Below are 27,602 nucleotides of genomic sequence, written 5' to 3'. Positions count from 1 at the left end.
ATTATAATTTTTATGTTAAATGACTTAAAAATGCATAAAACGTCAAAATCTGGTGATATCTCTAAAAAAAAATTGTTTGTCAAAAATTGATTTCAAAATTTCCAAAATCACGCAAGGGGGGACCAAAGGAAATCCGAAAAATCAAATTTTTAGTTCTAATGCCAAACGACTAAGGAATGCATGAAACGTCGAGATCCGGTGTTATCTAAAAAATTTTTTTTGCCAAAAATCGACTTTCTGGGAGCCGTTTTACGACGTCCCAGAAAGGCGATTTTTGGCGAAAAACATTTTTGGCGATCTCGTCAGATCTCGACGTTTCATGCTTTTTTGAATTATTTGGCATCAAAATTTAAATTTTGATTGTCCGAATTCCCTAAACGTGATTTTTGAAATTATAAGCCGATTTTTGACAATTTTTTTTTTAAATACCTCTAGATTTCGAAGCTTTATGAATTTTTATGTGATTTGGCATCAAAATTAAAATGTCTATTTTTCCGATTACCTTTAGTCCATTCTTTGGTTAATTTTTGAGGGTTCAAAAACCGAAACTTTAAGCACGTTAAGTACCCCTAAATCAAGTCCGATTAAGCTGGAATTTTGCACAGGTCAGTTTTTTGGACTAATCTACAAAATGTATATGATCGGTTTACGAAATTCGACATGACCCATTTGGCTGCCATCTTTGTATCGGTACATTAAATAATGGCTCAATAGCTTTTTTTTAAAGTATTCTGGACTTATTTTAGGGTTAAGCCAATTGCTGCCTTCAATAGTCTTTGAATGAAGAATGGTCAAGGATTCATCAACCGGTAAAAAATAGATATTTGTCTCTTTCGACCGTCAAATTGGCTCGAAATGAGTTTTATAGTAGTCGCACTTTGTTTTCTCGTGAGGCGACAAAAGCAATGAAAATTGACCATCTTGTTTTTGCAGACGAAGGATTGCAGTTTCGTAAGATATTTAAAACCGATAATCTTTTATAAGCAGAAATGTTTGCCATAAAAAAGTTCCAAAAGCGTAACTTTTGGATCACTCCAAAGCCAAAGCTTAAACATTTTCATGTCTTCAGATCGAAGTAACTCTAAATAAGTAGATTGAGTAGATCTAATTTTATCAAAATATCTCAATCAAAGCATTTCCCATGGCCGCATAACGGAAAAAGGATGAAAACACACACCCCACAGAATTGCTCTGAGCTGGCTGTAACGACCGAAGATAACGCTTACGGGGGGAAATCACCGGGAAAAACCTAACACTGACGTGGGTTCTCCTAGTACCTACTCCAAGTGTTTCCTACCGAACGCTCGCCGAAATTCAGAATCTCCTTAACCTTAAGCCTAATTCGTTCAAGAGTGATAAAATAACAATTCATTTCCGCTCAAGTAGTACCATAGTACCGTTACCATAATTTTCCTATAAGCTCGTTTTTTTTGGTATAACTAGAAGGAGGAAGATTACAGACTTCCTCGAGAAAATAAGTCAAATGAGTTTTCCCGTTCCCCTTTATTCCGGATCGACCAAGGCGAAACGGTTCTGTGTCTGGATTTTCCACCCATTTGAATCCCCACCCTTTTCGAAATTTGTTACTGTTGTTGGTTGGCCGGAAACGAATTGCCATTCAAAACTGCCATTCCGGCGAAACAATATGCCAGTGTCCTGTTTCGTTCCCTGTTTTATTCGTGTTTTTTTTTTGTTGTTGCTTACCTTACCTCATATTTTCTTCTCGCTAATTTTACATCCCCATTGTAACAATCATTTCATCATTTCGGTTTGAAAATTATGTTTCTGCCATTATTGCTGTTCCCCTTCGCTTCGCTCCTGTTCGTGTTTATTTGTTTTGTTTTCTGATTTTTTTAACCTCTGCTGAATTACTACTAAACACTTACTTACAGTTTAGTTAAGTGGTTACCCTCTTAATACTTAGCATACCTAGCTCTATATATACCTTTTTTTGGTTTCATTTCTAGACTTAATTTTTAATATAAAGACTTGTCATACTCATTCTTATCATTCTTGGTTTCACTGCGCCGTTATTTTTTTTTTTTGTTTAATTTTTGGTTTACCTTTAAATTACTTTAAAAACACCACAGATTGTTATCCTTTTTACCTACAAAGTATTTCGTCACTAGGTTCCTCGTACAGCCGAGAAAAATCGCTGTTACCTGTTTTTTTTTCTTTTTGTTCATAATTTAATTATTACTTTTTCAAATTATCAAAAGTGCGCCTTTCCTCCAATTGATTTGCTTCCGGGAGAACTTTTCTCATTTTTGACGAAAAAAAATACAATCGGTCGTTTACCATTTACATACATATTTATAGTACGGACTAAAACGAAATCGGTCGACGACACAATTAAGTACTCGAATTGTGAATATTGTTTAAAAGTAACTCAACCGACTTAAAAAGGAACATCATTTCTTACAACAGAAATTTCCCCATCAAAGCTTGTTGCGGAACAATATCGCCCCGCAAAATCCCGTTGATTGTACACGATTTTCATGGCTTTTTTCTATCCATTCTCCTCCCGGTTTTGGTCAGTACTTTTTTTTTATCAAGTGTGCCGCCACACATTCTTTACTGCAACATACAAATTAGCTAAAATTAAAGTAACGATTCGAGATTTGCGGTTCCTAATCCTAGACATGCGACCTAGGGATCGCGCTACACTTTGAGACGCCTGACCGCCCACGTGAGCTCGCCTCTCTCAGCTTCTACTTAATTAAAACCGAGAAAAGTAGTAGGTAATAGTATACGCGCAGTTTTATGAATACACATCATCGGAGAAGAAATTAAAACAGAAGATGAAAAAAAACTTACAGTGCGTGGTAATCGTCGTCCAGAGCAAGCGTAATTTATGTGTAATGACTGAGTGTCCTCCGCCGGCAGCGTCGAAACTAAAGACACATGCACTCTTGCTGCCGCTGCTAATAAGTCTTGTCGTCGTAGGCTGCTGCTGCTGCGTGGGCGAACAAATGGCGCCACCAGTAGTAGTAGTCATCCTGCTGGTGCTGTTGTTCTTGTTGCTGGTGGTATTACACGACCGTCCCGTAGCTGCCGATGTACTCGTCCGACATCCGGGTTCCGTCAAAGGTGTCCGATTCTTCGTTTCGTATACAGATTTTCTTCCGCCTGCAAGGAGAAAACTTATGTTATCAATCATCGAAACCAACGATACTTCTTATTGAATGGCGACCGTCAAAAATTTGTTACACGAGTTTTAAGAAAGTATAACAAATCAGTATATCAAAATAGCTATTAGACGAATCGAATCTGTATTAAATTTTTATATTAGGTAGGGGAGACTGGGATACCTTTGGATCATTTTTTTTTCTTTGCCCCATAACTTCTTCATTACGATAAAGTAAAAATCATAAATGTTACAGTTATATTTTTCTACGTTTCTAACGTATCATTTGGCCATATTATATTGCTGGTGAATGTACAACTCGAGACTCCATACACCCAACCTAGTGGTCTAAGGCCGATCAACCCACCAATGTGCCGATTGAGGATCAAGGGCCGCATCTTCAACATCAGCATCATCAATGTACACAGCCCTCACCTCGGAAGTACCGATGATGACAAAGACGAATTCTACGCGCAGCTGCCCAAAACGTGATAGTAAGATTGTCATCGGGGATTTTAATGCTCAGGTCGGCCAGGAAGAGGAATTCGAACCGACAATTGTAAAGTTCAGTGCGCACCAGCTGACCAACGAAAACGGCCTCTGACTAATAGATTTCGCCGCCTCTAAACGAATGTATGTACGTAGACAGCCTGCATTTCTCGGACATCACCGACGTCAGATCCTGTCGAGACGCCAACATCGAGTCAGACCATTATCTGGTGATGGGGAAGATGCGCTCAAAACTCTCCGTAGTGAACAACATACGAAACCGACATCCGCCTCGGTTAGTTATCGCACGACTTGAGCAACCTGAGGTCGCGCCAAACTAGCGAGCTTGACGAAGCCTCTCTCGAGGACTGTTGGGATACCATCAAGACAGCCATCAACAGTGCTGCGGAGAACGTCATCGGGCATGTGGAACGAACTCGACGGAACGACTGATTCGACGAGGAGTGTAGGAGAGTGATGGACGAAAAGAATGCCGCTCGGGCGGCAGTAATGCAAAGAGGTACCCGTCGGCACGTGTAAAAATCACCGACAGCGGGTGCCTCTTCCGTCCGAATTTTTCAGGAAAAAAGTGCCGAGTACAGGAGGAGCTCGAGGAGCTGAAGCATCGTTCCCAAGAAACACAAAAGTTCTATCAGAAACTCAAAGCATCCCGCAAAGGCTTCGTGGCGCAAGTCGAAATGTGTCGGGATAAGGACGGGGGCATCCTGACGAACAATCTTGAGGTGATCAAAAGGTGGAAGCAGCACTTCGATGAACACCTGATTGACGCACATGAAGGAGATTAAGACGGTGGGGAAAAGGTACATTCGCCGGCGTAGCCAACGACGTAGAAGAGCCACTACCTGAACTACCTGAATAGCAACAAATCGGCTGGGAAATGGGCCCGGTCAAATTGGCCGATTGCCTACACAGGTTGATGGTCCGGATCTGGGACACAGGACAGCTACCGGAGGAGTGTAAGGACAGGGTAATATGACCCATCTACAAGAAGGGCGACAAATGAATCCAACTCCGCCGCCTAGCTCCACAAGCAAACAGATTCGTGGGAAGTCACCAGGCCGGCTTCATGGCTTCATTACGGCAAATCCTCCAAAAATGCCTTGAACACGAAGTCCCTACGCATCATCTATTCATCGACTTCAAAGCCGTATACGACACGATCGACCGTGACGAGCTATGTAAAATCATGGACGGGAACTGCTTTTCCTGGAAGCTGACCAGACTGATCAATGCGAACGATGGATGAAACGCAGTGCTGTGTGCGGATTTTAGGTGAATTGTCGAGTTCATTCAAATCGCGCAGGTTGCTTCGACAAGGCGATGGTCTATCCTGCATGATGTTCAACGTGGCAGAGGAGGAGGAGATCAACCGCAAACTGAAATGCGAAGCAGGAAGGATTGGGTTGATGATTAATACGTCCAAGACGAAGTACATGCTGGCCTGCGGATCCGAAACCGACCGAACCCGCTTGTCCAGTAATAACAAGGTCACGATCGACGGGAACGAGCTGAAGATAGTCGAAGACTTTGTCTACCCAGACAACCATTTGGTGGGTATATCGAATTTGCAACACAAATAAACGTGCAAATATATGAGTAAACATATCGTATATAATGCAGCAAAACCAGTATATACGTATCATTTTAAAGGCCATATAGATACATTAGCATACATATTCTTGATTTGGATTGTATTGAATTACAATTTGCAAGATTTGTCATGCGAATCATTTACGACTACCATGTTTGTTTTTGGAATATACTATGACAATTTACATCATCATATAGATGATTGCGGTTGTAATCTTCAAGGTCTTTGCTCAATATGCGATTGGGAATATTTTTATATACTACATTTTTCGTAACAATATGGAAAGTTTGACGACTTATTTGGTCGTCTTCTGCGACTTGAGTGCAGGGATCTCATTTTCCATCAGTTGAATAAAAAAAAAGATTATTTCAAAGAAATGCGTTTTTTGCTGTCAAATTCAAATTTCATAAAATAAAAAATTAAACAAATTCAAGTTTATATCCTACAATTCAATTTCAACGTTCAAGTTATTGTAGTAATTGTAATTGTAATTTTATTGAGTAACGATAGCCTTTTTTGGTAATACATAAGGTTAAGGAGAGTACAGGGAAAGTATTACACAGGAGAATCAACGTAAACACAACACATTTAGACTGGAATAATAACTTTTAACAGTTCTCTTAGAACTGGTCCTGGTAGGTTTAAGTTTTGTTTCTAATGGGATGCTGTTCCAGCATGACGCACCGTGCACCATGATACTTTTCCCGCTCGACGTGGTGTGCCTGAGGATTATGAAGCTTCGGGACCCCTCTAGCTGCCTTCTTTGCAGATGTTGTTGGAGATAGTCGGGTAATAGGCCTTGGTATCCTTGCCACATGAAATCTAGGATCCTGATTTCAAAGTTATACAATAAGTCATGTCCTAAGATCGTTTTGCGTACGTTAACTGTTGTTTCTCGTCTTCTTAGATTGAAAACAAATCTCACTGAAGATTTGAAGCATCGATGAAGTTGCTCTCGTAGAGCTCCAGATAGTCCGGGATAGAAGACAACATCGCAGTAGGTGAATGACGGTACAATTACAGATTGTACCAATTTCAGTTTGGTAGGTTGAGGTAGGACCGGTGCAAAACGTCGACAGGTGCAAAGCGTGTTGAACACTTTCATGGCATTTTGGTTTACGTGAGGTGCCCAGTTCAAATTGCAGTCCATTGTTAAACCTAGGTTCACTACCTTGCTAGATAGGGGGATAGTTTCCCCACAGAATAGGATGGAACTGTTTGGGCTTATTTGTCCGGTTTTGCAGAAGATGATTGCTTGGGTTTTTTTTCGGGTTGGGATACAACTTGTTCGTATTTGCCCATACCTTAATTGATTGTAGGTCTTCGTTAATAGTATTTACAAGTCTATCTATTTCATTTACTGGACTGGAAATGTAGATTTGAAGATCATCTGCATACAGTTGGTAGTGGCATTTCAAAGACGAGGGCAGACTGTTGATGTAGAGACTGAACAGGAGAGCGCTTAGATATGACCCTTGTGGAGTACCATCGTTAAGTTGGCATTCGGTGGACAAACTACCATTGCAGTGTACCACCTGACTTCGTTGGCCAAGAAAAGACTGGATGAGGTCACAGGCAGGTTGTGAGAAAAGAAATTCGTTCATCAGCTTCTGCTCTAGTTTATGATGGTCTACACAGTTAAATGCTAGCGAAAAGTCCACTAGAACCATCACTTTGCAATTGTTATCATCGAACTTGCTATATATGTCGTGAGTAACTTTACATAGGGCCGTGGTGGTACTGTAGTTCTTACGGTAGCCTGATTGACAGGAAGCAAGCAAGGAGTGTTCGTTGTTGCACAGATGTTGCGTGATTTGTGACATCATAATCTTTTCTAACACCTTTGAAACGGCAGGTAGGACGCTTATTGGTCTAAAATCTTTTGGCTGTGTTGGGTTGGGAACCTTGGCAATTAGTGTGACAATAGCTTTTTTCCATAACGCTGGAAAAGTATTGGCCTCAATTATGTTGTTGAAAATGTGATGCAGTATGCTGAGTATGAACGGGCAGAGCATCTTAATAAATGAAATAGGTATTCTGTCGCAACCAGTGGCATTTATAGTACCTGGACTTGATCCCCTGACCATACGATCTGCAGCTCATGATGGTTCCTCGACGCTATCTGGAATATATAAATTCAAGGGGATTTGCTTCAAAGGCATTAAACCAAAAGCAAATCGTATATTTCTATAACTAAAATCTTTTTAAACTTAGAACACGTCATCTTTTTTTTTGTTTCGATTATAGTCGTTTTACCATCTTTATGGCATTCGCGACTTTATCAACGTTACAATTGACGGATCGTTATTGAAAAACTTATCCGGTACAACTGTGTTCGATATTTACTCTTGGGCTCGAACTCACGGACATCGGCATAGGAGACAACAGACTTGCCAACTGAGCTATATCACAAGCCACAGAACACGTCATCCATTATCTAAAAATAGACCAACATTTTGAAGCCTCCTTTAATACGATTCCAATCCTTAATGTCCCAGTATCATAAACGATTTTATTGAACTTATTTGTATTCTTTTATGATTGCCAGCAAATACGTTTAACGAAAATCAGACATGCGAATTAATTTGCATAGGTATACGATTGCATGCACATTATTACGAATCAATACAATACAATACAATACAATACAATCAATTATTTTATGCATAGCACGACAAAATCTCTCAGTCACGGCTGATCACCGTATATCGGTCGTTTCACGGATTTTTGCGAATTGTCGTGCACAAAGATCGAGTTCATATGTACATAAATACGAGTCTCTCTTCTTGTGGTAATAAAATCATGCAATGCATTTAAATCAATAAAGAATATGCATGGACCGCACATTGTAGGTGCAGATATACGAAAATGAGTATAAATACGATGTAATCTGTAAAATAAAATACGACTTCTAGTTGTCTGGGTATCTCGGCTCACTGGTATCAGCGGAAGTCGTGCCTTCTTTGTACTCCACAAGCATCTGCGGTCGAGAAGATTTAGCCCTCGCACGAAGTGTAACCTATATATGACGCTCATAAAACCGGTTGTTCTCCACGGGCACGAGAAATGGATATTACTCGAGGAGGACCTGCGTACACTCGGAGTATTCGAGCGACGATTGTTAAGAATCATCTTTGGCGGCGTGCAGGAGAACGGATTGTGGAGGCGAAGGATGAACCACAAGCTCGCGCGACTCTACGGCGAACCCAGTACCCAGAAGGTGGTGAAGGCTGACCGGATACGCTGGGCAGGACATGTTGCGAGAATGCCGGACGACTGTCCTGCAAAACAGTTGTTCGCTGCGAATCCGGTAGGAACGAGACGAGCAGGGGCGCAACGAGCGAGGTAGTTAGATCGAGTGAAGCGTGATCTGACGAATGTGGGATGTCCGAGAAATTGGAGAACGGTTGCCATAGACCGAGTGAAGTTTAAGAATTATTTCATCAAGAATTCATCAAGTTCTGTCGTTATGTCGTGAGACGGAATACTATGAAAATAAAAATAATAAATAAATACATCAAATGATGAAATCTAATTACCGATAGGAGCTGATACGAAGCTTTCAGGATCGTCCTGAAGAATTTTTAGACATTTTTAGACTTTCTTTGCGGTTAGGTTTCTATATGACCCGAATTGCACCTGCGATGTCTCAGGAACGATTGAAGCTAGAAACATGACATTTTCTAACTTTTCCTGAAATGAAATCGTTCAAATGTCTGCTATCAGATGCTTTTTTTTAATTAAGATTATTTATGTTTTGTGTGGTCTTCCCTAAAAAATGAGTGTTTTGAAACAAACAACCCATTTGATTGAAGTCGTATGATTTCAGATGGATTAAGAGCACACGTTTAAACAATGAAAGCCTTTGGTTTTACAGACCAAAGCTACGTTATTTGAAAAGTTTCTGGAAAGTTTTTAAACTGTCATTCTATAACTTGAATTTTCTGAGAATTATAGAATTTGGATTTAAAAAAAAAATGCTTTTCTATTCTATTATATTCATTTTTAATCGAAAATGATAAATTTATTTTGAATAGACTGATAGAGTGCCAATTTGAGTACCTACTAAATAAAGAAATTATAACATATCGAGGACCAAGTGTGAGGAATACCGATTTTTGCTTTATGCTTTTCGTAACACTACGCACAGCTTCTCTAGAACTTTAAATTCATTTTTCAAATAATATTATTAGAAATGAAAACCCAAGAATATGAAATTTTTACAAATTAAATCAATTATCAGCCTAGTTTTATGAATTTAAGCTGATTAATCATTCAAAACAACGGTTTTCACTGATCATTGATTTTTCAGTTTTTCTTTTATTTTCATTTCTGATGTAGTGAAATTCCATTGTGTGAACCGATCTTTGTTCAAAAATGCCTTTTTTGGTCATTTTGGCTTAATTTTGAGACGCCACCAAAATTAAAATAAATTTATTTCTTCATAAATTGATTGTGAACAGACAATTCCAAAATGTTATAATTAACTAACTAACCGGATATTGTGCTTTTTTTTTTCAACCGTAAACGAGGGTCTTATAAGCTTGTTAACTTTAAAGATGCAATGTTTTGGATAGCTGAGGCATGCGATGCAGTTTCAGCGTCGTGTATTTAGAAATTAGAGAAATTGATTTACAGAAAGGTAAATTTCGACGACGAGGACAGTATCCCGTTGGTCCTGCACAACAAAAATTATTTCCTGTAAAATTACGCAAATGTCCTGTAACAAAAAGGAGCAGGACATTTACCGTTATTTTACATGTCGAAAAACTAATTACGTGACATTTAATTTTCAGTGTACAACTTTTTTACAGGACATTTGCTGTAATAATAAATGAATCTTCGTTAACTTTCAAGGAAAATAATTTAAAATTACAGGTTTTGTTAATTACATGCTGATTTATTTTAAAGGTTGCAGTTTCAGTGACACGTAATAGTCAAAAAATTTTTCTGTGTGGGCTGATATCAATTCAACAAAAGTTTATGGAACATATTTACGTTTGATGTGGAAGAAATTGAAAAGATTGTTTTTAATTTTTAATTTTAATTCATCCTATGAAGGCTTATTATCCATTTTCGACTACAGCGATTTCTCAATGAAGTGAGGATAGCACCGAGCAAGCCGCTGACCGTGGCCTAGAGCATAGCGTCAAGTCTTCTTAGCCACAGGTTATGAGATCGAGCCTCAATCACTACTCTTTCTGTGGGCTCGTGGCGTTAGCATCAGTACGATCAACCATCAACCCTTGAAAGATAAACGCTTTAGTCTTAAATAGAATTCAGATCTCTTCAAAGAAATATGAAGTTTCACTGAGTTTGGCTATAGAGAAACAATTCTAGTTGCGACAATTGTGTGGAAATATGAAAGAGAAATTCTGTTATTCCAAGAACGATTGATGAAAAAAATTGAACGGATAATCGAGTCAAAATAGAAGGATAATCACAGATAATCGAGACACCGGATAATCGAGTCTACGTAAAATCGAGTCCGACCTGTACAAATTTATAATTCCGGTAACAAGCCGGATTAAAAATTTAAAATACCAAGTAACACGTCAGAAAAAAATCCTTTAATTTAACTGTAGCAATTGTAAATTGAAAAATGTTGATGAGGGTTTTCTGTCACGGCAAAAAGTAAAAATACTTGGAAATAAATATTCAAGTAGGTACCTACTAAAAATAATTTGAAAACGAACATGTTCACTTAAATTTTCTGAAACAAATTTCTTTTGCATTTATCAATGAGTTTCATGCAGCATACACTTATACATACTTCGTTATACGGCCGCTCGTTGTACGACCTTCATCAATTTTGGCACGGAATCGATATACGGCCTTAAATGGCCAAAAATTTACCATTACAGCTCAAACACGTTTTTTCTATTTCTTTTTTTTTTTTTTTTGGGTGATCTTCAGTACGACTTTTTTTCTGTGTCTTCAAATTGATGTTTTTTTTTTTAATTTTATTTTGAAATTGTTTAATTTTCTTTAAATGTATGTTATTATAAAATGTACGAACGAATGTACTTGACATGATGCGATTTAACTTCAATAAAGCGATATCAGCTAACTTCTCAGCAAGCTAAATTTTACCTGAATTAAGCAGAATAAGAAAGGTAAAATTCACCGAGAAAAAAAGGTATATCCAAAAAAGGTTCTTTCTACATAAACTTTGGTTATATGACAGATTGGCTCAGTGAGCTTCGATGTGTTTTCCACATCATTCCGGAACAAATTAATGTTATCCCCCAGCTGGCCAGATGAGTCAAACGGAGAAGAGAATGAATGTGCTAACCCATAGGTCGGCAACCTGCGGCTCGCGAGCCGCATGCGGCTTTTTTGATGTATAACTGCGGCTCTTTAGCTCAATGTGTGAAAATTTTGAAAAACCTCGAAATTTTCTAAAGAAAACGGACGCAACATAAGTTCCTTCAGTTCAGATAATATTTCCCAGGATTCAAAAAGAAACCAAAAAACTACTATAGAACAAATTAACAGCATCTTGTCAGTTTGCAACCAAGTTGAGACTTAGAAATCAGTCAACGTTCTTCATAAAAGTCTGATATAGCATTTGGAAACCTGGAGAAATTTTTCTTCGCTGGCACGGGAAGTTTTTCGTTGAATTTGATTTTCTTATTTAATCGGATAAAAACCGAGCATTTTTTAATCGTCAAATAAAGTCCTCACTTTTAAGATTATGAAATTGAGTTTGTTTATCTTGAATTCAATATTTAAAAAAATAAATTTGCTTTACCACCGTTCTGATCAAATATGAATATCAGATGATGATTTTAATAATGCTTTGAATACTGATAATAATTGTTTTGTGCTTTAAAATTTCTTTCTTAAAACATTTTGTTTTTAAATTTTTCAAATATTGAATTCCATCTCTCAATGTTTCTTTTCAAATCATTGAAAAAAATCAAGTTCTTCGTTCTAATTTTGAACATGAGTTCAAGTGAACAAAATTTAAAGTTTGTTGAACAATATATCTGTAAACCGGGAGCTGAGTGCTGATCTAATTTTAGAATTTCATGTTCAATTTGATTATTTTTAGGTATTTATTCGAAGGAGAAACTTTATTTGGGAAAGAAACATTTTCTTCCATAAACTTTAGTATATCTTCTATCAACTTTTACATTTTTTTAAAAATTCTAAACCTAATTCCTAATTCAGCAATTGTTTTTAAAACGTCATGGCTGTTCTAAAAATTGATTTTGATTTCTAAGTCTTTATCAGAATTTTGGTTTTGGTTTGCTCTATGAAGTGATGATCAAAATAACGTCAAAAACTAAAATTTGAGTTAAAAAATCGGTTCGTTGAAAAATGAAATTCAGCGAAGACAAGCCAAAGCTAGATGTTTATTATAATGTAAGATTTATTATTGTTATGAAAGATCCGAGATAGCTATCAAAACTTTCATTGGACCCCGGTAAATTTCTACATCATCGGTTGAATCTATTCTTGACGATTCCAAAAATCCAAGTTACACTGAAATACAGCAAATCTGTCAAGAATTAAAAGTATTTTAAGAATATTTTATCGATTGTTTGAAATATATGAAATTCTTTTGTTTTGAAATTTTGAAAAATTAGAATAAATTGTTCACACAACGAATCTTATATCATTAGAATTGGTTAACCTCCAACAAACTACTATCATTACAAATTCGCAAGTGAAAACTGAGAATTCATTCAACAAATTAAAATATCTGTTTGAAAAAATCAAACAGATTAAATTCCTAAGCACTAATTGTATAAAAATTACAAATATGGATTTGTGATTAGAATTCATAGAAACTTTGACAGAAGGATCAATCTGAATCCATGATAGATTTGAGACTTAGAGGTTTAGACATTATTTTTAAGATTTCGTTAGTATGGAGAAGAAACAACTTGGAAGGGTTACGAATTTGAACAGAATTGAGAATTGAAATTTAAATTTTCGTAATCGAAAAATATAATTTTTGAAGCCTTTTTTTTAATTTGATCAGAAATCAAAATGAGAACTAGAGAGCTGAATCGCAATGCTTGTGTTATAAATTACTGTAAATATTCAACAAGACACGAATGCCACAAGGATGGTAAGGTGTCGTTAATAAAACTTTTAAAAAAGGAATGCTTGTGATGAAAAAAATTTAAAGGAAATTTTATAACCACATTTTATAGACCACATCTTGCTACCGATTGTTAAATTTTGTCAAATTTTGACTAATTTTTTTTCTATCCGTAAAATGAGCATTTATGAATTAAAATTTGTCGGTTTATTTATTCTAAGGCCCGGAAAATAATTAACTACTTAAAATGATAGTTTTATGCGCATAACAAACAAATGAACCTCAATGGATTTTAACGGTTGTTTAAAACCAAAAAAAATGTAAGGCTTATTTGTGGAATTTAATGAAAAAATAATAGTGACAAACCCTCGTATAGTTTTTTTATATTAATTTACATTTTGTAGTATGCATTTTTTTGATATAAAATTGTCAATGTTTCATTCTAATATTTCAACAGAACACATCGAAAGACTATTTTTTATCTGGGAATAGGTGTTGGGAAAGAATTGCACCAAAGTTTAAAATGATAAATTTTATCGGTCACAATGGTAAATCGCCAAAATTTCAACGTTACTAAGCTGTAACCGTTATGAAAATGTATTGATTCAGAAGAAAGAAAATCGCTTCCGTTTGCCAATAAAAAACGAAAATCTGTGGCGTTGTGAAAAAGGATTATAAAACTGAGTTAACATCATTATGCAATGTATTTTAGCGATCACCATTATTTGTGGTAAGGATAAAATGAATTGCGGCTCTTTGAAACTTGGACATTTCCTTAATTTGCAATTTTTGGCTATTCTGTCTCAAGAGGTTGCCGTCCGCTGTGCTAACCAATTTAGAAGGATTTAGTTGCGCGGAAAAACGCGGAGAAGGCAGTGTTGATGTTCGAGAGGAACCAAAAGTGTGTCCAACAAAACGGAACATTCAAGGAAAAATTAAAACGATCGTCGAAAAGAAGAACTTTATTTCAAACATAGATTTAAAAATCAACAAACAATCTTGAATTAAAATCAAATCTTGAATAAATTTACGTATTTGCTTTTTTTCTTGTTATTTGGAGACAAACCAGAGCAGAGCCTTTTTAGCCAATGAATGAGAAACTGGTAGAATGTACCTTTTTGGTCAGTGAATCCCAAAAAGGTAAAATTTACCTTTTTGCTAGGTGAATTAAAAAAGGTAAAATTTACCTTTTTGATAGGTGAATGAAAAAGGTAAAATCAGATGCCTTTGATATTACCCTTGAAAATATGATGTCATCTTTGAACCTTAACAAACTTTTCTAGAATATTTTGAATTGAAATGTAATTAGACCTAGGACTAGGAATTATTTTTACCTGCAGCGCGTAAAATATCACAAGTTTAATTAGTCATGATTTTGTTCAACATTTCAACTGCTTCGTTTTTGCTTTAAAAAAAAATACACCTGACAAATCAAAGAGTAGCTTAATAAGACATCAGAACATCAGATTATTTATTGCACAAACAAGCATATGATCTCAATGATAAACGAGGGCTTATACCCACATTAAAGTCATATTTATCTTTCTAACATTTCCGAACAGGTTAATTAGAATGAAAAACATCAATTTTAATGCTGTTTAAATCAAATTAGAAATTACTGACTTTAACAATGAAAGCAGATAGAATGATTTATGAATCGTATATTGTCAGGTTGAATGTGCATGTAGTAGCTGAGAAAATTTGTGTTAAATATTTATATTACAGATTACCAAAACATGTTTGCAAATCAAACAGGCACTATATGGTTCTAAAAATTCATACAAAACATTTCCCACGTTAATTGTCTCGCAACAATGGATTATCACTAGCGTAAAATGATAAATGGGCGGCGGTTTTGTTTTCAAGTTTTTAATCTCTAGTGCTGTCGGGTTAACCAATTAAGGGCCGAAATTACTTCCAGCGGAAGAATTTTCTTAAAATTTTGCAAACTCGTGAAAACACGTGCTTTAATAAGTGCAATAAGTTTTTTCAACAATTAAACGGTTTTTGACACTGATTTTAACGAGGTTCGTAATTACGACTCACGGCCAATAGGGGGCAAATTTCATGAATTTTGCCGATACTCGGTTTTCAACAAAATATGGCTGGCCCCACAAAAGGTTTGAATCACTCTATTTGTTCAAGCAATTTAGCACTTAAGTAGATGTATATGAAAATCGAACTAGTTTTGCGTCATTTATCCTCTGGGTCATTTTCCACCTCAGGGCGATTCATTATAAGTTCGTTTAAGAACTTGAACTTGCTATCAACTACGGTTCACCTACGGCCCTGCCTGGCGAATGGCATAATGGTTGCACTCCGTGATTGGTTCGAAATAATCAACTTTGCAAAATGAACCAAATGAAAGGTGCTGGGATCAAGCTACACAATCTCACTGTACAGTTTAGTAAACCTCCTTCTTCAATATGAACCAATTACGACGCCGGCCAAGTCCATGAAGTCGATTTGAGGAAAGGAATCTCCACGTTGAATGTTATTCATTATAAGTACGTTTTATCTCAAGTAAAACATTGTTCACTGTATGTTATGGTTATTTTCAACAGAAAAGTCAAAGTTCAGAATCAGAATCCTTTTTTTTTTTTAATTTTGTTTAATCAAATTTCCACCTCATAACAGTCACACTCAACTGTCAACCCAAACACAGGTATATGCATGTGAGTCAACAGGTCTCTTCATGAGCCGTTAATCTCTCCACACAGGTCTTCAAACAAACAAGCCCGTCGCCCGCTCGTTATCACACGCCTTTTTGTCGCTCTTGTTATTTTAATTCACACGTGCGGAACATTTTGTTTTCACCGAAAAATGTGTAGTATGGTATGGATGGAACAAAAACAACACACAACGACGACACACTCACCTGCTCGCCGATTCCGACACGAGTGTATCTTTCTTCTTCGCTTTCCGCTTCTTCTTGGCGCCGTAACCATAGTTATCCCGTGCCGTCCAGCCGGGGTACATCTCCATGTGGAGCTGCCGCTCCTGGCGCGCCTTGTCGTAGTAGACACTTTGTTCCTCCCGTGAAAGCGAGTGCCATTTGCGGCCCAGGATCTGGTTAATGGCGGCCGACTCCTTGAGCGTACATTCAGCGACCACTTTGGCTCTCATCTCCTTCATGTAGAGCATAAATGCATTCAACGGCTTTTTGATATGTACTCGGTTGTTTTGCTGGGATTGCGGATTGCCGGAGCTGCTGCCAGAGGCGGAGGAGCATTTCTTTTTGGCACCGGAACCGGAGCTGCCGGAAGCGTTACTGCTGGACCGACCATAGCGATTAGTGAGTTCTTGGGGCAGATCGAGCGACGATTTACTGCTGCTCGGACCGTGTCCATGAGATTGGCGCACACTGTAGTTGTGTGAAGTTTCTTGGGAGGCGCCCAGTTCTTGCTTCACCTGACTTAGCACGTTGTGCGGATGCACGTTTAGCAGCGAAGAAGATTGATAGCGCGAGTACAGATCACTAGCTAAGGTGGTGTAGATTTGAAGCGAGGATGGGTAGGAGTTCCGGAAGCTGGGCGCCGTGGAGTACATGGAGGGGGTGTGCCAGGAAGGTGGAACTGGGAGCATGTTGGAGGAAAGGATAGGGTAAGGATACTGACTGGTGGAGAAGGGGTAAAGCGACTGCCGCGCCGAGAGGCTGATCGCTTTGGAGTCGAGCTGGTAGGGGATGATTCCACAATGAGCAGGAGGTGGGTTGGGTAGCGGGTCTTCGTTGCAGAAAAACTGCGAAAGACCAATCTTGCTCATTGTACCCTGTATTGCACTAGCTGTCCCGCTAGAATACTGATAAGGCGGCAGGTATCCCATGTTGGAGAAACCAGGCGAATGGTCGGGAGAGTTTAGTTTTCCCGCACTGCTCCCTCCGCTTCCACCTCCCCCTGCGTACGGGGGGCTTAGATTCTGGCGGGAGTTTTTAACAAGATTTTCGGCACTCTCTGTCAAATCAATCAAATTGAACTTTTCTTCGAGCAGATTTTCCGACGAAGCCTTTTCATCCTCGCGGTCGCCTTCATCCTTGAACACTTTCACCTCATCCGTGCTGCCCAGATCGTCGCTGGTCGAGCCGGAATGTGAATTTTCGTTAGTGTTGGGCATGATGATGATGCTTCGGCCATCAACAACTGCACAGAACCGGGCGAAAAACTTTGACTAGCACCACTATAATACATAAATCGAAGTGCCACAATGTTGATAATAATGATACATTTACGGGGCAAGATGCAGAAATCCTTGCACACCCAACTAGAAGCAGACTCGGGGAAAAATTTGCCTGTGCTCTTCCTAGCGATTACATTCTCACTCGGCAATATGCACTTTCTTTGTGACACATAACTTGCTTGCTCGCTTTCTTCGCCGACGTTCCCACAAACTCCTTCCGCCTTCTTCAAGGAGAAGAATTGTAATAAAAATTCTGTAACTCTCCCTATTATTTATGGCACTGTGGCAAATATTTTTTCTTCTCCCACACACAACAACAACCGAACGAAATCGAATCGCGCAAAGAGCATCGGCAGCAGCATATAAAATACAACAATGCACATCACATCCACGACGAACGAATGAAAAAGACTCAACGCGGCCGTATTTTCTTCTGTTTTCCCCGACGAAAGTGAGGAGACTCGCTTTTGCAGCGCCTCCTTTGAGTTGCACTAAAACTTGCTCTTGCTTCTCTTAAAACTAAATAAACATTTGTGTATATCCTGTGTTGTGCTGTGCTGTGTTTGACTCTCCCTCTCTCTTTCTCGCTCGTGTCGTTTTTTTTTTTACTTTTTGTTGCGTATACAGATCGCTAGCTAGTGCTAGTTTAGTGAGATGTACTAAGCAGAGACTCGTCACACGAAACTTGACGACAACTGCTTGCTTGCACTTGCTAGAAGACGAAGACGCGAATACACACTACAGAGAGCGACTAGAACTTGGTTACAATATTGCACTTTATTCCGGAACGAAATCGTATGTAATATCACTCATCCCCCCATACTCCGACCATCGACCGACCGACGACATCCATTCAAATCCACCCACCCCCACTAACGACCAACTACCACTTCTATTTGGTTTTGGTTGGTGATCAAATGATGTTATTTCACCGTCGTGGTACACGCTTGAAAACTGCTACTTTTTATCTAGTTTGTTGTAATCCATGCCCTCAAACGTTTCCCCGACTTGTCCTTGGGGTCTCGCGTTGTCGCAATACTTTTCGTCCACACCCTGCAATGAAAGTAAGAAGAAAAGAATTGTTGTAGTTGGTTTAAGCTTACATGCCAGAGAACAGCGAAGCACTATGTAGGTATATGGTGTGTGCATAGCGAATTAAGCAGCTTGCAAACTGTGCAAACTAGCCAACGAACGATTGCGAATCATTGAATACACATTTCAATTGCATTTCGTAGTCTTACTCGCCGCCGTGGTCCGATCAAGGGAGGGAAAACAAAATTATACCGAATTTAGATGTTTTAGTTTAGTTAGAATCAATCCCGAAAAAATGTGGTGATATTCAGCAGAATGATACACAAAAATATCACTTTGAGAGATGGATACTTAACATATTCTGTTTACAAGATTTCCAAGTGACATTTTAGCTAGATGCCACGACGCAATGATAGGAACCTTCCTAACTCTGTTGTGTTGTGAGCCAACTTGGTTGAATGATTCAACTGAATCAAAGCAATCGAAAGATTCGTTTTAAATCAACCACGTTATACCGTGGTTGAATTAAATGGAATCTTTTGATTGCTTTGATTCAACCTTCCTAAATTGTCATACAAAAATTTTCGACCTTATAGGTGAAAGTGATGTCATTTTAAATAAGAATTGCTGCAGTTTTTCGCTTCTGGGGCGAACCAAGCTTGGCTTGGCCTACTGATGTGTGATGGTAGATTCAACTTCTATCTTTCTAGCACTTCATAGCAGTTGGACCGTACTGATCAAAAATTTGGTATGTGATGAAAATGCTTCTGAATAAAGTTCTACTAGCTCATTTTCACCATCTTTAATTTCTTCTAACTTTCTACGTGCCAATCCACCTACAGGTAGCGCTGAAGGAGATGCCAGTACTGAAGAAATGGCTACACCGGTTACATCGAACTCTGCGATTCCTGCAAAATGTGAAACTCACGAAGAAAAACCCGATCCACAGGTGTATCCTGTGTAAGATACCATCCGAGTCTCTATCCGGACTGGAAGATCACTGGGATGCCAGTCCGGAGTGCACCTGCATTATTTATTTATTCATTAATAAATCAATAGATCATATATTGATCCAAATGATACTTTAAAGTTAAGAGACTAATGAAAATCTACACTGAACTTAAGACTGACCTGACAGTTTTAATGAGGCCAATCATTGCAGTGTTGGCCCCGTAATTGTGAAGTCTAAGAGGAACGAAAAACTGAAGATCCCGATTCCTCGAGGTCGGACGCTAACTGGAAGAACTTCCAAAAGTGCGGATGAGTCGATTCTTAACGAAAGCAGATCAGCGTCGAAGGACGCACGAGTTGTGGTCCTGCGGGCTTGCAGTGTGTCGATGTCGATCAGGCGGCAGCGGCTTCCGCAGCTGGGAAGTCGAAAAGGGTCTTGCGAGTTTGAGTGTCGAAGAGCTTACCTTGAAAAACGTCGCGATCAGAACCGTTTTGATAATATTGGCACCAAGCAGCCGAAGCATATTCAAGGATCGATCGAACCAAGCTACAGTAGAGACTCTACAGGTAGTAGATGTCCTCCGCCATGAAGAAGTCCCAGGCTGCTGGAGGCCTTGTTAACGATACAGTTGGCATGAGTCTTAAAATCCAGCCGCACGTCAAGAATCACACCAAGATCTTTCACGTGTTCATCTCGAGAGATTTCATCGTTTCCGAGGCTGAGAACGGGCGTCGTTTGCGCCGAAAATTATATTACTGCGCATTTACTACGGTTTCAAGGTTTAAACTGATTCTGCAGGAAGTTCACATCTTCGGGGCCACTGATAGAATAGAACAGTTTTAAGTCGTCGGCATTCGCTAATTTTGGTCCATCGCGATATTGCAGCAAGTCATTAAAATAGACCAGGAATGCTATTGGCCCTAGATGACTTCCCTGAGACACGCCTGATGGAGTTAAGTCCGGTTAAGTAACTGAGGAACCAGCCAATAAGAGATCCACAAAACCTAAACGTTCGAGCTTTCCGATGACTCATGGTTCACCTTGTCGAATGCGGCAGACAAATCGGTATAGATGGCATCAGTTTAAGATTTCTTTGCAAATCTTTCATGCACAAACGAGGTCAAGGTCAGTAAGTTCGTTGTAGTTGAGCGTCGAGGCATACATCCATGCTGGTTTCAGCTGCAGCATTAGAGTTTGCTTAGGGAACATCCATAAATGACGTAGCATTTGAGGGGGAGGGGGGGAGTTTGACTTTGTGTGACGATGTGTGACGAGAGGGGGAGTAGGGGTTCAAGTAAAGCTACGTAGCTTTAATTAAATATCGAAAAAAAATCAAAATTGAGCAAAATTATGCCTAATTCAATCTAGTCTGAGCATGTAGCTTTTGGCTCGTACTGCCCGACTGTTTTCAAGCGTATCAAGTAGCGTACATGCAAGAAATGCAATTTATATTTTTCTTCAAATGTTCTCCAAAAGGAGCATAGCAAAATTCATAAGGCCCCAGCCTCGGATAGAAAGATTCGTCCAAAGCGAATTGTAGGCAAAAGAGGACACGAAGTGCTGGTCATCACTCCGGAGGACGATAGAGAGTGGGTGAAGGGAGCTGACATCGCAGATGCAATTATTCCAGCCGAACAGACGATGTAGGAAAGCTGCCCAACGATTTCATTGGAATCCCGAATGGAGATAATTTGGACCGACGCAACTGATTGAATACTTACTAGCTATCCTGTTTGTTGAGAGGTAGCTTGATTTTTTTGACTGATTGATATGCTTTTTTAAACTTCCATTTATAACTTCTTTCCTTTTTTTGTTATTTTTTGTATTATTCTTGCAAAATGCTGATAATAAAAGTAAAATTTTAAAACTGATTTTTAAAAATTGGGTGGGGGGGGGTTATTAAAGCTACGTTATTATCTAGGGGGGGTCTATGACTTTGTGACGAAATGCTACGAGGGGGGAGGGGGGTATAAAAACTCGTAAAAAAAATGCTACGTCATTTATGGATGTTCCCTTATGGGATACCCAGTCTATGGTGCCAGTACGCGAGAAATGACATCGAAATCGACATTGCCTGGTAAAACAGGCTGAAGAACCCCTACGCCACAGACGAACTCAGGGCCGGGACGACTGATGACGCTGGCAAGAATCAGCTCGACTGAGTCGGAAGGCACAGGAGTCTCCGTACGTTGCATCCCGGTGATGAGAACCCAGTACAAGTCAGAACAGCTGGAGTACTAGCAAGGGCAGCTTGTTGATGAATAACTAATGATGTTCTGTTGGGCGGAAATTTATCACTCAAAAATAATGTTCCAGATGATGTAGAGTACTTGTCTGAGCATGCAGGCTGAATAACCTCATTGCCACGATCGATCTCAGGGCCGGGACGACTGTTGACACTGGCAGGAAACTGCGCGCCTAGTTCGTTGCGTTCCAGGGTCGGAGCCATTGCCGATGGGACAGTACCTCCCAGGTGTGGTAGAAACTCGATAAATCTGTCGAAAGGCAGGAATACAACAGGCGCAGGAATCGATCTCCAGTTCGATGAATACTTGCCTGTAAGGGCAATCTGGCCTCATCACCACAATCGAACTCAGGGCCGGGACGACTGAAGATGAGGGCAGGAAGCAGCGCGACTGAGTCTCCGGCCTCGGAGGTCTCCGTAGTGTTGTGGTGGTCAATGAAGCGGTTTGACTGGAGTTGTCGAACCACACGGAACCACCAGCATTACCGGCAAAAGTATGCCGGCGGGTTTTCCCTTGAGCGGCATAAAGTGATGTTGTTTAATTTATGTTTATTTCCTCTGATTGTTTTACAATGTACATATTTTTGTGATTTAAGTAATTCCTTAAAGTTACATCTTTAATCAACCTTTTGTATAAAAATACCTACTATTTAAATTTGTATGTTAAAGACTAATATTTTCGTTTTGACCATATGGTGGGATTATTTGTTTGAATAGCATAAGGTGACCCGGCATCCCGAATTATGTACAGGCTACTTCTTAATCATATGTATATATTTACACTTCAGACAATCATAATTTCTGAAGGGATGTATAGATAAAAGTAGCCTGCAAGTGTTTTAGGTTTTTTCAGTGAATAAATTCCAAAATTTACCTAAATCTGAAAAAATACTCATGTAAAGCTTTCAAAAGTGAACTTTAAAGCTCGTTCAATTGAAAATTTGCGCGTGCGTGAGCCCTGAAACCAATGTTCCGAAAATCAATCAAAATAAACACTCAGGATGCGTTTCTTGTTGGATACATTCGACTGGTATGCAATCTCGATCAGCGCTCTACTCAGCAATGCCAACCGAGTCCCATCAATCAGAATCATCGGGTTTGCAAACATCGCATATCGGGGATGAGTGAGATACCAACTGATCCATTCTGAATGTCACTCACTCAGTATCCGCCTGGCTGATTAGAAATTGAAAAGACGGCGGAAGTGACCATCTTTTCTTCACAAACACAACTACAGTTTGATTTTATTCTTACTGTAGTAAAAAAAGCTGTAAAATCAAATAAATTTATTAATTGGCTATGTTTAAAATCAAACAACATTTGCTAATTATCGGTTACATGTATCACTCGCTCACTGCCTGAACCATTCACTCCTGATCCTAGCCCAACATGATTCGCCGTATGCATCGCTCAATGGTGAGATTCCAATTTGATGATAGTGCTGCACTGTTTTGACAGCAAACATCGTGCGAGGTGACCTGTATTTTAGCGATTAATAGAACGATCGATGATCGGATAAGTCCAGTAGCAATCAATAACAAAACCCGATCGCTATACGTTCAGTTGCGAAGTGCAATCAGGAATATTCATTGAAAATGAGTGATTTTCGGAACACTGCCAGAAACACAAAGAAATTACTTTTGTCACTTTTCAGCGTACCATATTGTTGTGTTGGTTGTTATTCCCGATCCCTTCCAGAAAAGTTTTTGTATAGCTACGGACATCAAGAAAGTGGAAAAATGTCGAAATCCACTCATTCAACAACACCGTCATCTTTAATTGTTGATTTCGAATTGCAAGCTAGAGAGGACATAAATTTGGCTGGATCAGAAATCATCGGCAGTTTGGAGAAGAATCGAGGCAAAGATGAATAATTCAAATTCTGGACTCGAAGAAAAGATAGAAGTTTGCCGCCCTGTACTTATAAAAAGAATCGTACAATCAAAGAGATGTCTGTGATAGAGACGCTCCTAGTACGTGCGTCGCCGGAACCACTTTTTTGTTTAAAGAAATTTGATTGTAAATGATATCGAACATCTACATTTTATGAAGAGTTTTCTGAAGTTTTACTGACTGGTATGTACTACAGAAAGGTCAAAATAACATAAAAATTAGGTATCGCTTTCCCAGCAAGGCAAAAATTTAGAATCATTGAGGTGTACACAATCCCTAGCAGGCTTTGATGTCCGAATCGGTAGCAAACAGCAGCCAAAATGTGCTATTAATCAAAAGTCATAGCATAAATATGTGTTATTATTTTTCCTATACCAAATTAGGTTTCATGAAAGCATCAATTTGGTGAATTTCGAAGGCAAAGGAATCAATAACAAAATGATAGCACGATTGATTTTATAACGATTGCTGAATAAGGAATCATTAAGGTGTCATTTACTTTTATAGATGAGAAAATCAGATCAAAATGATAGCATGAAGCAGCAATTAACTGAAAACAGACAACGAATTAAGTCATTAATGACAAAAACAAAACCATCATTTGGTTTTGACTTTTCCTTAATGGAAAAACTAGGCATCATTTAGGTGCCTAAAATTTGTTGTATGATAGTAAATAGAGACTAAAATGAGGTACTAATAGAGGAGTAAGCCATGACTTTTGGGCATCGCACGCGTTTTTGTTTTCGTTTTTAATTTTTTCAAATCAATTACAATAAAACAAGAAATTTTAATACTAAACAGTGGAAAATGATAGATTAAGTGGCTGGTGGTTGTTCCCGTAGTGGTTCGTATTTTGTTTCGGCATGCTGAATCCTGGTTGGGAGAGTTCAGAAGGAATTTTAAAGTCAGCTGCTCCGGACTAGTCGAAAACTTCCGAGACGTATTTGGTAAGATCAAACCTTTTCCATTATATTAAACGTTATTTTCCTAATACACATTGTCATTAGATTAGTGTAGCTATTTTCAAATTATGCTGTAGGTATTTAAGTAATCCATATGAAGCGTTTGGTAGGGAACTCCAAGCTTTATTCCTCCCCTAGCTCTAGAATCTTTTGCGGTAATTATCACATAGTTGGCCTGGCTGTTATGTAACAGAGATAACGTTGAAAAGAAAAATGAAGGACGCTAGTCTTTTCATTTTCCAGGATGCTTACACGTTTTGGCTATGTTGGTAAAAGAAGAAGAAGAAGAGACTAAAATGAGGTACTAACACCAAACTGATACCATATTTTGGTGTATAATTGTAATTGATAACAAAACAAGGCTTCTTAAAGGTGTCATTAATTTTAACGTATTACACAAAAACACCAGCTATGCCAACTTTTGGTTTTATGATTATTTTTATTATTAAGCTTAGATACACTTTACCGTTTTCACGGTTTTATAACCACAATGATGCCAAATTTTGGCTGTGAATTATACCTAAAAGTGGTATAATTATGCCCGCAAATCTCGTTTTGAAACGTTGGTTAAATATGACATCATGTAGGAAACCTACTCTTGGCATAATCGAGGTATCCTTATATGAAAATAGAAACACAAATTTTGGCATTGAAGGTATGATAGCAAAATTAGGTATTATTTTGCGATAAAAATTTGATAGGATGTTTTTGCCACACTAACGAAAATTCCTGCAATTTAGGCTCGAAAACGATGCATGGAAACAAAACAGAAATATTTACATAATCCCAGAAAGCAGAATCATGGTAAGTTTTGGCTATATTGAATAGCATAAAGTGACATCCTTGTGCTCTCAAAACTTTTTCTGAAACGTTCTCTAAACGAGGGAACTTTTTACATGGCATAACTATTTCAATCCGTATTTAACGATTAAGAACCCAAATTTGGCATTGTGTACCATCTATATTTGAGCGAAATAATGACAAAAATAGCACGATAGCAAAATTTCCCATAATGTTACCAGAAAGTCCTCCAGGCTTATGTACCCATATCTCTCTGGCTCTGATCATTTCACGCTTTGAAATTTGCTCTTCAGAATCCCCTTGAAATCATATTTTTTTCAAATTTTTTATGCAATACAATTTTGAGTTTTCTTTTTTCGGGGACTTCCATCCGGTTGGATGATTCATTCCGTTATACAATTTTGATACGCTCTCCTTCTCGGGTACACCACGAAGTAAGAGGTGAAAATACACGTTGCGTTTTTGCATTATTCTCTCAAGCCGCGCCGCTAACATTGTAAAATAGTAGGTAATGCTAATATGCGCTAAGTTCTCACTCAAGCTAGCGCATAGCGATTAGAAATTGGGTATTTTGCGGCGGGCAAGGAAACCCTCGTTGTTGTAGATAAAGAGAATTCCCGAAAAGAAAAATTATGCTAATAAAGTATGTGGGGGTATGCTAGGTAGTACAACAAATCGTACACAACGAAGTGATTACCGATTCACTTCACGCATAATTTTCACCTCTCTCCTCTTAACAACTATTTCGCGAATCATTAGAATCAATTATTATACATGCAGATAAAAACCAATATATGATCGCTAATAATCATAGCAGCTTTGCCTGTTGAAAATTTAAACGTCGCATCGCGGGTTTCCTAGGAGACTGGACGCATGTAAATGATGGCCTAAGGAAAATGAACAGTAAATAACGTAAACAATGTTTGTGTACTACATTGAAATCGCCTACTGGACTGAAAAAAGGATAACAAATCTGCAAATGACAGAAATCTCGCTAGTAAAAAGTGTCGCTAGTAAAGCGGTCGCTATTCGGTTTGGTGCTTTACACATAATAAAAATCTGTCAAATACAGGTACATAGGTTAGCTTACCTGTTTTGGTTTGCTGCTCGATTATTTTGCCGCCTCCTGTTGTAATAGTATCATCAAGCACAAGCAGGCTGTGGTGTCGATATTAACATGACGTCGACGTCGTCGCAGGTATTTGTATGTTGTTTTTTTTTTCTCGCTTTTTTCTACTATTTTGCGGCGACAAGTCGGCTTCCTTTGTGCTTGCTTTGTGTGTAATGATTGGCCCCGCGATGTGTTTTCGGGTTTCCAGTAGCCAAACGGAAGGTGATAAAACGTCCGTCGTCCGTAATCCGCCACAAATGACGACGAGGACGGTGACGGTGACGGAAGGCGACGTCGACGACGATGATGATTAGAGCCGGCTGGCAGCGCGGTGCTGCGGTGCGTTTCTTCTGCTCAGAGCTGGTTCCTTTGGAGTTTTAGAAGCGCTCGGCTGGCGGAGATGCGTTCTATAAATAACTTCCTTCTCGCATTTCACCGTCTTTTTCGTGTGTTGTTGCCGCCAGCCATTCAAGTCAGTCAGCTACCTACTAGTCAATCACCGCACCAGCCAAATGCAATGATTCCTTCCTTCGAACGATGATGATAATGACGATGATGATGGCACACGCAACGACGGCAGCGTCGGTAAAACAGCAACAGCTATACGCAAACACAGGGAAACGCAACCTCTTCCTGGCGTTTTTCCGAGAACTATTTTCCGTCCTCCAACATTCTAACCTCTTTCCGTACCACCTCAACACCCTCCCGGAGGGCATAAACTATTCAGCACTGGACCTGTTCCTGATCCTGTTGTCTATCGCTTTCCTCGCAATTTTCTTCCGCGAAAAAAGAACGAATCAACTCTCGTTTGACAGGAGGCGTCGCGAAAAGTCCCCACAAACCATGTAAAGCAGAAAAATTTGCTTCCTTTTTCGCACAGAAGAAAAATTAAGGTCACGCGTTATCTTCGCTTCGCGGTCGACATTTTAGTTTGTTTAGAGCCAGCAAAGCTAATCCACCCGCAAACGAGCAAAAACTACACAACCCATCAAACGGCGACACTTTGCGAAAACCCGAAAATTCGCGGCTCCGACAAAAAACCGTACAATTTTATTATTGTTTGCTGCTGCTGCTGCTGATGGTGGGTTCTAGGAAAGTGTTTTATACTTCAGAGCAGTAGCAGGAAAAAAGTGTTTCGCGCGGTGG

General features: G+C 38.9%; 1 protein-coding gene across 2 annotated transcripts; it reads right to left on the bottom strand.

Moving 5' to 3' along the window:
* Positions 1-2,327: 2,327 nt before the first annotated feature.
* On the bottom strand, positions 2,328-27,602 carry LOC129749008 (protein pangolin, isoforms A/H/I/S-like). 2 transcript variants are annotated; one of them, XR_008737896.1, is made up of 4 exons: positions 26,436-27,602; positions 16,163-18,513; positions 2,818-3,129; positions 2,328-2,711 (listed from the first exon to the last, which is right to left on the bottom strand). XR_008737896.1 is itself a non-coding variant. In XM_055743831.1 (3 exons), exons 2-3 carry the CDS (start codon positions 17,395-17,397, stop codon positions 3,033-3,035), a joined length of 1,332 nt encoding a protein of 443 aa, XP_055599806.1. In that variant the 5' UTR covers positions 17,398-18,513; positions 26,436-27,602; the 3' UTR covers positions 2,328-3,032. The 2 variants fall into 2 exon arrangements, 1 of the variants encoding a protein (XP_055599806.1); XM_055743831.1 differs by having other exon boundaries at positions 2,328-3,129.

The sequence above is a fragment of the Uranotaenia lowii genome, chromosome 2 (genome assembly GCF_029784155.1).
Source record: "Uranotaenia lowii strain MFRU-FL chromosome 2, ASM2978415v1, whole genome shotgun sequence".
In the NCBI taxonomy this organism is placed as follows: domain Eukaryota; kingdom Metazoa; phylum Arthropoda; class Insecta; order Diptera; family Culicidae; genus Uranotaenia; species Uranotaenia lowii.
Note: the sequence above shows the minus strand (reverse complement) of the source record. Positions and strands in the feature narration are given on the sequence as shown.

What these genes read in the sequence shown, in the direction of transcription:
- LOC129749008 (XM_055743831.1), bottom strand. Translation starts at nt 17,397, where the DNA reads ATGCCCAACACTAACGAAAATTCACATTCCGGCTCGACCAGCGACGAT. An exon ending in GTGTCGGAATCGGCGAGCAG is followed by an intron (nt 3,130 to 16,162) that starts GTGAGTGTGTCG and finishes TTCTCCTTGCAG; the next exon opens with GCGGAAGAAAATCTGTATAC.